The 16,780-nt window shown below is 38.8% G+C and overlaps 1 protein-coding gene across 3 annotated transcripts in view; it reads right to left on the bottom strand.

Moving 5' to 3' along the window:
- The window catches only part of LOC102213206 (roundabout homolog 1-like), an 86,203-nt gene that overhangs the window by 57,494 nt on the left and 11,929 nt on the right, over positions 1–16,780 (bottom strand). For all 3 annotated transcript variants that reach the window (XM_005737896.1, XM_005737897.1, XM_005737898.1), the window contains one exon: positions 2,052–2,378. In XM_005737896.1, the coding sequence (XP_005737953.1) occupies positions 2,052–2,378 (327 nt within the window). The remainder of the gene's footprint in view (positions 1–2,051; positions 2,379–16,780) is intronic.

The raw sequence follows: 16,780 nt of genomic DNA, 5'->3' as shown, positions 1-16,780 counted from the left end.
GGCTGCCTTTTGTGTAGTTTGCAATATTTGCCTTTATTTATCTGAAAAAGTCTCATGTTCCTTAAGTACATCTAACCTGTTGAACTTATTATGGGAAATAAATATTTAAATCGTTATCGCCTGAAATGAAAAAAACATATCGTGATATGAAAAAAATCTCATATCGCCCAGCTCTAGCCCCCTGATAAACAAAGAAAAATGATAAAGGATGCCCTCAGTGGCTGAGCAGATAAAAGCCTTTATCAAGCAAGACTGAGAAAACATTTTTCTTACAAACTACGACACGTGACCATCGTAGTTGCTGAGCACTTACACGGTGTTGCGGGCTTCAAATTCAAACATTTGATGTTGAAACTGTGCATATAGTATTTTAATTAAATACAGCATTGAAAAAAATTCCCAATCACTGTATTTCATTTTTAACTGCATCTCGCAGAGCACCACAACTTTTTAGAAACAGCTGAATTTTAAAGAGAAACTGTAACACATCCACTGCCACCTTTTTGAAAGCATCTCCTTCAAACAAAGCAACCCTACACCATTACTATTACCCTAAAGAGGCTGAACAAATTACTTCACACATTTTTGACAGAGTAAGGTCAGTCCCCTTTTTAACACTCCCCAGCTCCTCACCTCTCTCTTCTAAACACCTTAACTCAGCAGCATTTGCCAGAGGGCATTTTGTTTTACCATGTAGCCCCAGGGTGACCCATGAATCCGTGTGACCTCTGAAGGATAAAGCCGGGAGACATAATTCATCCAGGCAGCTTCAACAAGTCCTCTCTGTGTTCCCCCTCGACCTTAAAACCTGGCAGTAAATTTAGTGAACTACAAGTAATAAACTCTCTCCCTGGAGGGCTGAGCTTCTCAAGGTAGGAGCGCTGATCTAGCACTACCATGATAGCATTTGACCAACTCTTTCATTATAATTCAAAAGGTGAACCAGATACTGGAGGGGTATTATTATTCGAAAACCTTGATGTCTGCCCATGAGATTGAGTCTGGGTAGCGCACTGCAAAGCTGACGCAGCTGAGCAGAACTGGGGATTGACAGTAAAAGATGGGGAGCTCTGAAGTGTGTGAGGGCACGGTCGTGGTTATTAACCCTTGTCACCAGCACTTTCAGGCCATTATTTACTCCTGTTTCATTCACACTAATCCTGGTATTTCTTATAAAAAATGCCTAAAAGACTGTCGGTGTATGTGCACACCCTGTTCTGACGCTCGCAAGTCCTGACCTTTTGCTCTTTGGCCTCTTCTACTTCAGATGGTCCATTCCAACAGTCAAGATAACACATAAACACACACGTATGATTGGTTGCATGCAAGCAGATGGATTCCTGCCTGTGACATAGTGCAGTAAAGGGACTGTTTAACTGGCAATTCCCCATGCTGGCTGTTTTCAGAGCCATGATTCAGCAAGTTGAGGTTGTCACCTGTTGGGAATACACAGCTGACACCTGTCTGAATTTCCTTTATGGTCTCTCAACAACAAGCTAGTTAGGAATGAAAGTTACAAAATAAAAAGAAGATTGGAACTGCATGATGCTTTTCATGTATAATCAGATGCATGAAAGTGGTTAAGTTGGAAGGTGCCAAAAAAAACCCAAAACTTAAATAAACACTCATTTTAGTACAAATAATTGAATAACTTTAATCATGTAGATTATCGTAAGGTTATATGGAGGAAATAGTGAGCAAATGAGAAGAAGCTACTTGCTTTCTTTTAAAGTAGATATTAAATTTGCTGCTATCTTTGGAAAATTTAATTAAAATGTTTATAAAAGCTTAGGTGATTAAAATCTGGCCGTGTGGGTAATGGACCTGGGTATTAGATGGAACTTTTGAATTCTTGATCAAACACTTACAGATATGAGACATACTTTGGTGTTGTTTGACTGCTTCCACTGATCCTGTTTGTAAGATGCAGTGTCTGATATATAAAACCCTCCTGGTGTTTTGCATCTTTTTTCTTTAATGGCATTGCCAAGACACCAACAACAACAAAAAACTCAACAAAAAAAACCACACACATGTTAAAAGGAACTTACTGGCTACTTCCAGAGAAGCATTGTGACTGATCGCCTGGCCCAGATAGTTTCGGGCCACACACACGTAGCTGCCATCGTCTGGCTTGCTCCGTCGTCCATGGACGATACGCAGGAAGAAGAGGGACCCACTGGGAAGCAGCATGCGGTGGGAACGGGGATTTTCCCGATCCGTCTCAACACGCTCCCCGTCTTTGTACCATTCCACCGTAGGCGGCGGACGGCCCTCTGCCTTACAGTTGAGAGTGGCTGGCTCCCCTTTGGACACAATGAGGTCAGAAGGGTGTTCCACAATGCGGGGAGGGAAGTCTTCCTGGCGAAGACGAGACCCTAGAGATGAAGAATGGCACAAGATTTCAGGCATAGCATTTATTAGAAATTAAGCTACATATAGATGCATGTTAGCCGAACACAAAAACACCCCAACAACGAGCCACAGTGAAATATAACAGATAATCCTTCCACTCAATAAAGAGTGGTGGTAATCAAAACAGCAGCAGTTCTAAAGGAATTAGACATGGCACATTATTATTGATGTGTAAGTGCCTTCATTAAGCAATAATCCAGTCTGACAGTGTAATTACCACACGAACACGTCCCCTCTCATACTACACATCCCTCCCCATAATATGTTTTGTTCTTGTTTAGTAGTTTGGAACCCCACGAGGCAGTGTAAATTAAAAAGAAAAGAAAAAGATGATGACACGCAAAATCCTCAGGAAGTAATATCTTTGAAAGCATGTCTAGCCTTCAAATGTGTATTTATAAGACGTAAGTATTCACAGCTTTTAAGAAAATCTTTTAAGCTGAACTATAATAGGATTACGGCATTATCTGTGGTTCCACTGAACACTGGGATGTAGATTTTTGCGTTTATTGTGCTAGTTTAAATATTTAGCCTATTTAACTGTAGTAAGACTGCACTTCAGTTAAAACTGAAACGAGTGGCAGAAAGATCTCCAATAAGTATACTTTATAAATGACCCAGGGAATTTATAGTTTCCAAAATATTTTCGTGTTACCTCTATGGAGCTTCTGTGGTATTTTTTGCAGCTGCCTGTTCTGAATGCCTGTCCTCAGGATAAACCATCACTTTCTCCCCAACCTATTCAGTTGCATATATATTTTTACACACATTTATTTATGATATGTGTTTACAGCTGAAGCCAATTTCGCCATCGCCTCAGAAATTGTTAAACAAACCAAGATGAAATGAGAAATCTGCAGCCACACCTACACAAAACGCCCACAAAACCACCTCTAATCCATGAAATACTGTGGAGATGTCAGTCATACTGGTCTTTAAAAGAAACCATGCAAGAATGAATCCCAGTGAAGCAGAGGACAAAGAAAAACCTCCCTAATGAGAGAGCCAGGTACACAACTCCAATGCCTCTGTACATCTTACATTCTATTCATCTCTTTCCAACCCCCATCACACTGAAGCACACACACTAGCACACTACCAACAGCTCTGCAAACAGACCATTACTCATTTTCTGTCCTCTGTCCCTCCTGTATTTTCTGAATCTTGGGTGGATTCTGCAAGACTGCCACAGGTGTTATTGTTTTCCAGAATTAGTTTAGATTACCTGTAACCCTAACACAAAATGCACAACTAGGTGTGTGCAAAGGCGGTAGCATCGCGCAATAGAAGAGGGAGAACATAAATGGCCATTTTGCAACTGCTTTTTACCCGTTCTATGACTGTGGAAACACTTCTGTTCTTTCCTGCTGTTTCTAACAGTACTTTATACAGCCTTCAGTCGGTCTTGCATTAATGTACCAATGGCCCTGTAAAGCTGATAATCACACTGTGCCAGAGAGTGATGAGCTCCTACACTCCCGCTGCAAGCAATAAATCCCACACAGACAAGTGTTTACTCAGATAGATAACACCTTGTGAAATGGGTGAGAATGTGATCTACTGGGTAGTGTGGTGCAGTTCTGGTGTTTGTATAAAACTGAATTTTCTCAGGAAGAAAAGAAAATAGTACATAGAATAAACCCCCTACCACACAGTACACAAACTGATAAGAACAAAAAAGTGAGGATTGTGCAGGCTTATCATTAAAACTGAAAGATATGCTGGAATTTGTATGTTTTGCATCCACAATACTCCATAATTCATGGACAGTAGCCGATTGACTAAATGGATGAAGACAGCTGAGATAAGTCCTCCCACTCCATGAATTTTAAATTTTTTTATTACCTTTCACCAAAGTATTTCCTCTGTCTACTGGTCATTTTTTTCTGTCAAATGATTGATCTAACTGATACGTGTTAATGAACGCAAAATTTAGCAAAAGTTGATTTCTACATAAAACAGATAATTACACATGTAAAGGAAAAAATTATCCTCAGAATCAAGCAGGAGCTCCACAGCAGTTTCTTATTTAACAAGAACACCTTGGCATGGCGGAAAAGTAGCCTGAAGGCATGTAGCAATGATACAAATCTGTTTAAACAGATGCCTGAAAATGAATGCGCTGAATTTTTAAGCATGGAGCATGATTTTGGCCATCTGAGTGGGCTTTTACTGCAAGCTGGCAATCACATGGAGAGATACAGAGGGAGACATTGCTCAAAATGCAGTCTTAAAACTATTGCTTCTGTGTCTGAAAATGATGTATCGCTTTCAGTATCTTTTAAAAAAAGCTCCTGTTGTCCTAAAGAGATCAGTGCACGCAACACAGAGCTAAAGTCCAGTTATCTCTTGGAAAAGGTATAACAGACAGCCAATAGCTAAGTCACGCTAGAATGACAATAGTACAGCAACACTCTTTGCAACTAGGAAATATTGGTGGTTTTTCAGTGATTGCACTCAGTGACAAATTATAAGTAGCTGCAGTGGTCAAGCCTCCAGGCAATCACTTTCAATTGCAAGGTGACTGCACAGGTCGTCTGGTGGGAGGCAACTCATCTCCAGAAAGTTGTTTTTGGACTCAGGCTAACTGCGATCAGATTGTCAAAGGTTTACAAATAACAGCCGTCTAATTTTTAAATGCACACAGATGCAGACAAGATGTTGCAATCAACTTGAGTCAGTCTGAACTTATGAGTAAAACTTGTCTGTGACATGTCTCTTTGCAGTATGGGGCTCAACCTGTTGTCAACTGGTTGTATTCTGGTTACCTACTGTCATTTTGCAGTTAAATCGCCATCCTGCAGCACCAAAGTCACTTTGAAGATGGCACTAATTGCAAGTGGCCTAGTCTAACAACTATTTCAGAGACAAGGAGATTGCAGGTTCACTGCATACAATTGCAGTAACTCACTAATGTGCTGTGATCTTCGACTACTGTTTTCCCTAGTACGACTGTAGCACAAACTGGAAGCCTTGAAACACTGACTGTAGACTGACTGAGTCTAAATGATCAGAGGGCTTTCACAAGGTTCACAGTACAGTCACATGCAATCAATAGTGATCAAATTAGAATCAACTGGAAATTTTTCCCCACCAAGGGACCATTTGGAACCACTGTACAAGTTACAAAACCCATTGAACTATCCTATTTTTTCTTTTGCAGCTGGGATTTCTGCCTACAAAATGATGGTTACAATGTTGAAGCAATGCTAGTTAGTCTCCAACACTTGTGGTGTTTTGAGCAGTTGCTTGGTAATGATATATATGATACTACGTTTATATGTTGGCCATGACAGTGTTAATATTGCATTGTTTATCGGTGGTAAAACATTTGTTGTTAATGTGAATTTCTGTTTCATGTAACGTTTGTGTGTGTGTGAAGATTGCCATTTTCACTTGTACTATCCCAAATAAACTGCATTTAATTGCCAGCTTGACCCCATTCAATCACAAACCCTCCATCTTATACAGTATATGAAGGAATATTAGGGCAACATTAAGAAAACAAAAACCTTTTTGAGAATAAAGTCAGAATTTCCAGATTAAAGTCGAAATTTCGCAGTAATATTGCTTTGTTTTTTTTAACGTGGTCCTAGTAATCTGTCATATTTACACCTTTCCCACTAGTAAAATGTAAATGCTACGCCTTAACATTGAGAATGGTAAGCTATAGCACTTACACCTTACCATTCTGAGCATCTTAGATGAGCATGTACATGTTAACATCTTAAGGTTTATTTATGCATTTCTACATACTGCGCCAAATCGCAAGAGTCCCCTCGAGGGGCTTTATATTGTAAGGTGAAGGACCAACAATAATACAATATAATAATTTAAAGCAGTGGTTGATTAAATGTAGGTGAATCAGTAAGCTTCTGAGGATTCATCCTCTGGACACCATTAACATTTGCACTTAAGATGTGCACTGAAATTGCTAGAGCTCCGGTGGGGGGGGGAGTAAATTGGGTAAGTAACTCTCCAGTAGCACAGCCTGTGAAGGTAGCAGCACAGAGCAGCATCTCTAATGCATCATTCTGATCCCACAATTGAAGCTGGAAACAATGCTGCTTGGATGAAGAAGATGCTTAAAAAGCTCTGAATCATAGAGAAAAAAGATTTAGCAATCTTAACCACTACAAAGAAAAGCTAAACACATTCTGCAGCTTTTCAAACCAAATATTTAAAAACAGAAAAGGCAATCCCACCAATACTGCTGTGGGCAAAAACTGTAAATATTTAATCTGAGTGCAATTTTACACAGTGTCTAGACATTTAAACCAGTATCAGAACAATACAAACAAGGCAGCCAGTGTGGCCTTCGGTCCCTGCTCACAACACACATGCTGTTTTCCTTGTTCTTAATTGTGTTGGGCTGATGCCTAGGGGTCCACAGAAGTCCCTGAGCTCCTTGGCATTACTGAAAGGCAATATCAGCCTGCCACAAGTGGCCCCCAAAAAGACCAGGCTTTATCTGCAAAGGGCCAGCAGCCAGCAGACAATCAGTATGCAAAAACATGCACAAAGGTGCACAATGGAGTGCACACGCACACAACAAAGGTCATTTGTAGCACCTATGAACCTAAAAATCTCTTTTTCCCTTCTTTTTTTTACTTAGTCGTTCCTGAGGCAGTGCTGTTGTCTTGTATGGATGTCTGTGTAGTTTTGTTTCAGACAGTGAAGAAAAGAGGTGAATAGTGCATCTCTCTGGAGAATTAAATGCAGTAGAAAGTCAAACTATATTTGGATAACAAGGCTGGTATTTTGTATGCCATTCAAATTCTGAATATGTAAGGGAGAAAAGAATGCAAGGGGGGGATATATAATAGGAGGGGAAAAGATGTAATAATAGGGGAAGAGGGGCCTTTAAAATAACAAATCATAAGCACTGAGATTGTAATAACACAATGGGAATGTAATTTAGCACAATGTTGGTGGTCTTAGGTAGCCCACCCCAGTGTCATCTACTGTAGAATAATGTATGGATTTATGGCGCATGAAAGGGGTGTATGACAGTTTGGAAACAAGTCAAAGAAACATATCAAATAGCAGAACCAAATGAGCACACATGCTAACACACATTTCTGGACCCTCACTTGTAGTCTTGGGTTACAGTTTTCACCTCTGGTTCACATTCAGTCTCAAAATCTTGTTCTTCAGTCTTAAGATGTGCTTCTTAGACAATGTGCATAATTGTCTCTTTGTGGTTTGTCCAAACAAGCAAGTACTAGAAAAGCACCAAGTGTAGGATGCTGGAGACTTAGCAGCTTCCTCCTACCTTGTTGCTGGCAGCTGTATGACACGATCATACAGCTGCCAGCAGCAGAAAGAGTAACGCTGACGCCAAGACTACCAGAGTCTCTTGTGGTGGTAAATCTCTACCTCCAGTACAATGGAATTACCTGTGCTTGAATGGCAATGCCATTTTGGAAAAGCAGGACTCAGAGACAGCTAATAAGGCAGGCAGATTTTTTTTGTGAGGCTTAAGAGTGTGCAATAAGTGGAACAGCTACATCTTGTTAAGGCAGTCCCTTTGTTTCAGTGTGGAAAAAGTCATTTAGCTTTCTTTTTTCGTGAGCCTTGGGCTAGATCGTGGATCAAAGTCCACACATTTAATGGAGAGGCAGAGATTTCCAGAAGCTTCTAAATTCGGTACTTGTGCATCAAATGACAGCGCATGTTTGAACAGACAGCTTCTCAGGGCAGAGTTTAAGGAAAGGGATTGAAACAAGACAGGCTAAAGGCTAAAAGAGCATCTGAGAGACCGCCATGACAAGTCACGCTGATAACCAAATGACCACCATAGTATCAACGAGCACTGCTGGAGCACAATAAAACTAACTGATCTTGGTAAAATGCCTGAAGGTGTTTTGAGTTTTAGGTAGCAGCCAAAGGAGAAAAGGTGATATTTTTAAATTGAGGAGCCAGCAAGTGCCACATGAAAGTTGTTACTTCCACCTTTGGCCAGACATCTACATACACCTCAGTTTAAAAAAAAAATAGTGGCTTCAGTATGAAATGACTTCTGCCTGGATAAGAAATGAGTGCTTCACAGACTTAACTAAGAGCACCAAGGTATTAGTGTGACAAGATGATAGTATGCAAGTGTTTGCTCTGCATCGCTGCATCACCTTGGGTATTTCAACCACATCTTATTATACTAAAATGTCAGCATAACACCTAACAAATCCACTTCTCTAAGGCCATGATCTCACTAATGTGGATTCAGCTTTATATCAAAAGGGACTGCAAGAGAGACCAGAGGCTTGTTTCACATAACTGTATAGTACTAAAGGTTACATGGACACAAAAGGTAAAATCCTGCACGGTGTAATAGTGATTTTAAAAGCAGCCCACACGGTCACTTACTATTAATTTTCTCCAATCTTGAATCATAATTATCACAAAAGGGGAGCTCGTAAATGTCGCATCTGCCCCCGTTACTTTAACAATTGATCAGTGTGAATGTCAAATGAGGAATATTCATATTATTTAACTTGTCATTTATAAAACTTGAAAGAAAGGGAAATATGATTAAACTACCAATCAAAGATGAGGCCTTGTGCTAAGGCTTTTAGGAAGGTTGATGTGCTATTGTTTAATGGCTCCGAGTTCTCACAAGAACACTGGCTTTAATAAGGCCACAGAAGTACATCATAGAGTGAAAAGTCTCATAAACAGATTAGGTTTTATTTTTCTACAATAACGACATGTTTTTCGGGGAAATATACAAGTGTGTTTTCTTGACGAACGTCAGAAGAGAAGATTCACCTCTTATGTCTGTTCATTAAAAAGCTACAGCTAAAGTGATCTGAGCTTCTACTATAGCATATAACCCCCCATCAAACCACAACTCATTTTTACAGTTTTTACATTTTGTTTTACAGTTTCCTGTTTCCAGTCTTTATGCTGAGGTAAGCTAGCCATGTCGTGCTAGTGGCTTCATATTAAAGATATGAGAGTTGCAACCATATTCTCAGCTCACTCTTGGTAGGAAATGCACTTCCCAAACTGTCAAGCAATCAGGCTACGCATCTGTGGTAGAGACATATAACAAAGATTCGCACATACTCATTTGTTAAGTAAAACAGAAAGACGCAATGAATGCCAGACATTCCTTCTCAGGCTGTATAAACTACAATTAAGTGGAGCAGTTCAACACTGTCATTCACACAAGAATGCAGGAAAAGGAATGTGAGTGTGTTTTTGTGCCTGTGTGCGGCCAGGACAAGGTGTCTACAACCGCACTTTGTCTCATATTTTGCTGAAACATTTGATTTTGAATTGCATTTGTACATATGGTTATAATTACTGGGAAGTTATGATCAACTTTGGTTGCAATGCTGTAAATTAGGGTTTCTTTCTTCACTTCCTGCAACACAATGCGCAGTGAGGCAGTCTCCAGGGAGGACAGTCAAGGTCATGGACAAGATAACACCTCCCAACTGCAGCATCCAGATGTTCGGGGCAAGATATGAGCAGAGTGGAAATAGGCTTACCACAGGCCTAAAATTAGATTTAATGAAAATCTGGACTAAAGGCGTTTTCATTTTTCATTTATTTTTAAAATTATTCTGAGATTAATATTTAATGATTACATTCACAATTAAATGAATACCAAATTCCAACCAACCACCATTCCTTGCCTGTCCAATTAATCATTTGCATTCAATGAGATTATGAAAGTGCTTTGCCAAAGTCAACCATAGGGGAACCTCCATGAAAAATATTTATAAGAACATTGTTATTGAAAAACTTCAAGCACTTTCCCCAAGCTTCACATGTGTGGTTTAAATAAGCTGACAAAGGTAAAGAGCTTAAGGCTAAAGATATCTAGAGCTCAACCAGCAGCCTCAGTGTGAATGATTGTATAAGCAGTGAAAAAACAAAAGCAGGTACAAGAAAATTCTCGAGACAAGTCACAAAAGAGAAAAGGGTGATGTAAGCAACTGACATTTCTTTTGTTAAACATATAAATCTGTAAACAATCTGTTGCACCTCCTTTTGTTTGGTAAGATAAAATATGTCAGATAAAGGTGGGAGTACGGCAACTCATTTTGAGTTATTTATTCACACTGACATCATGTCGCTATCGCCAGGCACCGTTTCTGCAGGTCGTGCACCTCTCGATTTTTGTAACCCGGCCTTGTTGTGCTGCCGCCACCACAGCTGGGTTGAAGACACAAGTGTACAATCATCTTGCTTTTTACTGCCGTTTTAATGACACATCAGTACAGAAGTTCCCCGATTCACCGGTTACACAGAGGGAGCAACAGTTTGAAAAGAAAACTCTGCAATCCCTTTGCTTTTGACTTTTCCTCCTATATCAGCACTAATGTTGGGTTTAATCTGAGTTGCAACACCTATCATTCAGGAAAATACTGCAGCAACTACCTGCACCATAACGTTGGGCATAAATGGATGTATGATGATGTTAATGGCGGGGCACAAAGCGAGCAATGCGGCAGGTATGCTGGTGCCTATAAGGGAAAAAATCTATCCAAACCTACCTGGCTCTGTGTGAAAAAGTAATTGAAGACACAATTAAACCTAATCACTAGTTGTGCCACACTTGGCAACAAGAACTGTAATCAAGTTTTTGCAATAACTGGCATTGAGTCTTTCAAATCATTGCAGAGAATTTTGGCCCACTTTTCTTTGCAGAATCCAGCCACATTGGAGGGTTTGAACATAAATGGCATGTTTAAGGTCACAAGAAAGCACCTCAATTGGATTTAAGTCCAGACAATGACTTTTAACCCTTTCCAGACTGATCCTTGTCAATGACTTTTTTTCTCAGCTGTTTCTTTAGATCGTGGCACGAAATGTTGCTTTTTGAGATCTTTCAGCCTACTTCACTTTGTCAGACAGGTTGTATTTAAGTGATTCAGCAGGTCTGGAAGTAATCAGGCCTGGGTGTGGCTAGTAACTCTGAGCCTTTAAAAAAAATCTAGTGAATTACAATTGATTTTAGGTTTTTTGGAGAAAAAAAACGCTAAGAAATCAGAAAGGGGGCAAATATTTTCTCACTGCACTGCATACAAAATGTGTTCTGTTTTTCTTTGAGCCAGAAATGACCAGGTTTGGACAAGAAGGTGGAGTACTAATTAATGAGCAGACTTGATTCTTTCAGGCACATCCCTTCAGCTATTATGAACAGCTACTATAAAGGGGAATATTAGATCACAGACAGGCTGTACCAGCTGTAAATGTGTCTGTTTCTGCTGTAAATGTGATCTTTAAATAAAATCTGTTAGCAGCGGCTTGCAGTCTGACATGGACATTTGAGAAGCTGCAGTTATTGACACTTGTGTGTTTATAGGCTTAATTTTTGAGCCCTGGAGGTTGCTGTTTGGTTAAACCATACCCATCTTCTAAATTTTAAAGCTTCTGTGCTGTTTCTGGACTGCATCTTGAAGATTCTACCAAACTTAAAGCATCTATTCATAGACTGACAGACATCCTCTTCAAACAGCTGCAAAAGTGCTTTAAGCCTTTGTTGTACTAGTTTCTACTATAGTAGAGTGGGCAGTACCACATTTTGTCACACTTATACACATACAGACTCGCATAGTGAAAACAAAACCCAGACAGGCTCTTATGGCTGGTAAATAAAAGAGAGAGGAAAAAAAACACTTTGGGTTGCCATCTGTTAAATGCTCACTGGGAAGGTAACACACAATAAAGTCCCCTGGGCATACTCGAACCAGAACATTGCTGGTACATGATAATCATCTGAGCCAAGTAGGTCACCAGGACACATTAACTGCAGGATAAATCCATCAACCTGTCTATAACTCACATAAGGGGGCAAACATATTGCACGTGTCTTATGTCCCTGCAGAGAGAAAGAATCAGATAACTTTTTTCCCCTTTTGTATTAGTCCATTCATTCATTGCCGTTCAGCTTATTCTAATGCTGTTTAAAAGTAAAGTCTGCTGTGTGAAATATTGTCAATAGATTCTACATGTTTGGCTTTTTATGTGCTGACCATATTGTTTATTCCTGCACCATATGCTAAGGTGAGATGATTTCAGTCGTTTATCTCCGGTACACTACTGCCTGGAAAGGCCAGTAGCCCATCTGAGAGGCTTATTCTCACTCCATTAAATGTTCACTGGAAAGTAAAGTGGCTGTACAGGCCATTGATTATCACTCAAGCAGAGCCCGAGAGCAAAACCTCCCATGAATAGAGAGACAGTGAATTGGCAAAAAGGTCATTTGTTATGATTACAGGAAAAACACACACAAACACACACACACACACACATTTATATATCTGTAATGAATTATTACACATTTAGATTTTTTAATGAAATGCATTATTTAAAGTTTTTAAGTGTGTCTTATCATTTCACTAGCTGAAGCTACAGTGTAGTCTACAGTCTTAGTATAATCAGTTAAACTGAGTACACCAGACCACCTGTAGTCTATGTTTTTTCCTTCCCTGTGCCCTTAGAGACTTGAAACTTAAAAAATAAATGTTTTATTTAAATAAAACATTTTTTTCCTAAACTAAATAAATCAATACTTTAATGTCCCATTAGGCTCATGCTGCGCTATTGCATGTCACATGTGCATGACCTACATTTATTTTTGGTCCTAATTGTGCCCCTGGTAGTGACAGCCCAGATGTGAACTAACTGTCACACTGTGAGGGGAGCCAGACTTTGCCCAAAGCACTAAATTCAACTACAAAACTGAAGCACTATACTAGAAGTCTTTCTCATTGGCAAAATCCCATTTCATGCACAAACACATACTGTACACACGCTATTTATGCCATGTCATAATATTAATGGACACACGTACAATTAAACCCCCAAATAAGCTGGCAATTTCCTCCAAACCCTTCTTTCTTAAAGTCTCAAATTCTGTCTCTATAATGAAGACGCAGAACACGATGCCACAGTCATGGATTGTACAGATAGTTACAGCAAACATAAGATCTTATTAAGACAGTTATTATAGTTTTATAGCTCAATCAATTTCACCTGCTGTGCAATAAGCCCCAAATGTAGACATATACCTGATATACAGTATACATTTCATTGCCATAATAATAAGAGAAATAACAATAGTAATAAAAATAATGTCTTGGATTTTTTTTCAGGTGTTTTGGGGTATTTCTGTACATTTTAAATAGTAACATTTGGTGTGAAGCTAAAAAAATCCATAAAAAAATAGCCATAAAAAATAATACAGAAATTTCCTTCATGCTATATTGTTCTGTATTTTTTGGATTTCTCTTTTTTAGTGCTGCTGTTAGCATTGCAGATAGATTACACTGACACATATTCTACATTTTAGACAATATTCATGTTTTTATTCTTGCCAAGAATTATATTAAGATCAATTCTGTTCTCACCTGTGTCTGCAACAGGCAGATTATTAGTATAACTTAAATAGTGAAAGGGGAATCTTTGACTAAAGACAAGGAAATCCATCCACAAGCATCTCTGACGTTTACCAATTAACACATTAAGATTGTTAATAGTCTTCTTAATCTTAATCACTGGAAAGAAACTAAATGAGCACATTTCTTAAAATGGGCTCATTTCCTGCACATTAAGACATTAAAAATGGGTTGCGCTCTCAGTTTGCAAAGCACATTGCACTTTCTTATGATACTAACAGCCTGTTATCCTAGCTGACTGACACCTGTTGGACTTATTCGTGCTACTTGTGGAACAAAGAAAAGGGAAATAAATATCTTCTGATTGCTTAACTCATCAGACCTTCAGGGAATCTGGTTTTTCAGACGTCCTTCGGTTCCTTGTAAGGAGGAAACTCTCTGAAAGCTGGTTTTAACAAGTACTGAAGAAATGAAGCGTGGCATGTTACTTTTTACCCACAAATCAGCAGGTTCACCTGGAAATGCTTATGCAGCAGTGTATATGACATTTAAATGTAATTTTGTCTTTTCTCAAAACAGTTTCAAATCTTAGGTCTGAACATTTTAAAAACACCAACTGGTGTTTCACACATTGGCAGCGTTCATGCCAAGGAACCACATGTAAGTCTTATCAAAACACAGCTGCCGCTTCTGCTGCTGCTGCTGGTGCTATATTACCACCATAAAAACACATTCCTCATTTGAAATATTAGGCCTTAGTGGACTTGCGATGCAAAATGCAGTTTTAATCCAATTGAATCTGGGGTTGTTGTTTTTTTTTATCTTTCTTTAAAAAAAAATAGTATTTCCCACCATTTGTAAAACTGCTTAAAATAAATCATATAATAACAAATGGTGGAAATGCTATTTATTCAAACTGATTATGGGAGTTTGACTTCCCAGTGTCACACATAAAGCATGAAGCAGTAATGCAGTAACATACAAGTGGCAAGAAAGCACAGCAGTGAGAGAATGAGAGCTGGCTTCTGGAAGTCTATAATATCCTGACCATTATTTCTTTATTTTTAACAATCCTGTCAGTCACTTCCACTCCACAGATATCATTCTTTTCACTCTATATCTGCTATTTGAAAGACTAAAGCACTGATAAGTTCAGGTTTTTGTTTTGTTGGGTTTTTTTTACTTCTGTAAAAGATAAAAGCTTACCATAGGAGAGGCCAATAGATTTTTTCAGGGTGATTACTCATGTGGCAGCAATTTGAGAATTTATCTGTGTGAACAGCTTTTTATTTGGCTCCATTTGCAATGGTGCTGTAGATCGCACGTGTTGGCACAGGCTCTTAGGTTGATTGTTGACGCATAAGCCCAGCTTTTGGGTTTGCTTTTGGATTCTTTGAAGGGTAATGATCCAATAACCTCTTTATGCTTTTGCGGTTATCAAAAAAAGGTGTTACTGAGGTAAAATGCTTCTTTGTGTGTTGTACAAACTTGTGTTAAGAGTTAACACGTTGTTTTCAGTTTCAGAAATAATGATGTAATGAGCTGCTTACAAAAGATTGTATTGACACAATGTAAACGCAGTTGATTTGTGGAAAATAAAACCAAATCTGGCTACAGTTCTCATTTGATCAAGTTCATGACAAAGTAGCTGTTTGAAGTCAGCAAAACACCGCAGGTATTTTTTTTTTTTTGTGGATTGGATTTAAATATGGTGTAAATCTGCTCTTTTAGCTCTCATTGCATTGGGAAATCAAACACAACCTCTGTGAGATGAATGAGCAACTGAACTTTCTTTTTATCTCTGTTTTCATACAGATTCTGAACACGGGTTAATTAACGTATTTCACAACACCGTGACCAAAGCCTGCCGATGCCATCCCTGTCAACATTTGTTCCTTTCGTTCTCTCTCATTAACCTGAGCCATTTTCTAATTGGATGAGACACTGGCCGGTGGCCTATCGTATCACTCAGCAAGCCTCAGTTTCTCAGACTATCAAAAAATGGCCGGCAGGCACAGTGAAGCCCAGCACTGCTAGAGAGAAAATTGAATCTAGTAAGCAGGCAAAGCCCGGCTTTATTACAATATTAGTTTCAGCCTTATTTACACAAAGTCTAGAGCTGAATTCAAAGATGGAAAATTCTTGATGAGAGCAGGCAAAAAATAAAGAGTTCTTTTTCTTGTGGAGTGGCTGAAAAAATTATAGAAAATGAAGAAAATGGTTATTCAATTAAAATGGTTATTATTCAGCGATAGCAGTGAAAGATAAACTGAATACAATGTGCATCATACATTTGTAACATGTATGTTTGATGCTTTTACAGCATGCTAAATTAGCTGTCAGATGCTCATATCCCTCTATTAAAAAAACAAAAAACACCAAACATGACTGACGTCAACATTTTGCATGAATATATATTTATATTTCCTAACTTTACCAAAGTTATAGGTTTTAAAGTTAAGAATACTTTGAATCTTTACACACAGAGTCCACATGTCCATGCATATGGTGACTAACACATAGGGCACATATTTTCCACTGTCTTCACAAGCTAATGAGAGTTAATATCAAAACACTTGAGATGCTTTCACCTGCACCAACCTCTGTCTAATGACGGGAATATTGGGTACAGTGTTTGGCTTTGAGGTTCTGTTCGTCTGTTCGAGACTGTTGCGTTTCATCTCAGCGTCTGAATTTGACTGACATAAAATTCTAATATATTATTAGCACCCAGTGGCTCGGTTCCATATACTTGAGAAGCTGACACCACACCATCTGTCACTATCCTGGTGTCTGAAAATATCCAGTGTGATGAAAAGCTCCTCTTAACTTTTCTTCTAAAACATGTTTGGAATATATTCAAATATGAAACTCCTTCAGTCTTTTTGTTATTATACTTCAACATGCAAAACAACGTACTGTTTATAGAGTGATTAATTCACAATATATTGTGAAATGTTCTTTTTTTGAGGCGGGTTTCCTAAAGTAGATCACACTAAAAAGTCATTTTC

The sequence above is a fragment of the Pundamilia nyererei genome, unplaced genomic scaffold (assembly GCF_000239375.1).
Source record: "Pundamilia nyererei isolate P.nyererei 1_Seehausen unplaced genomic scaffold, PunNye1.0 scaffold00080, whole genome shotgun sequence".
NCBI lineage: Eukaryota > Metazoa > Chordata > Actinopteri > Cichliformes > Cichlidae > Pundamilia > Pundamilia nyererei.
Note: the sequence above shows the minus strand (reverse complement) of the source record. Positions and strands in the feature narration are given on the sequence as shown.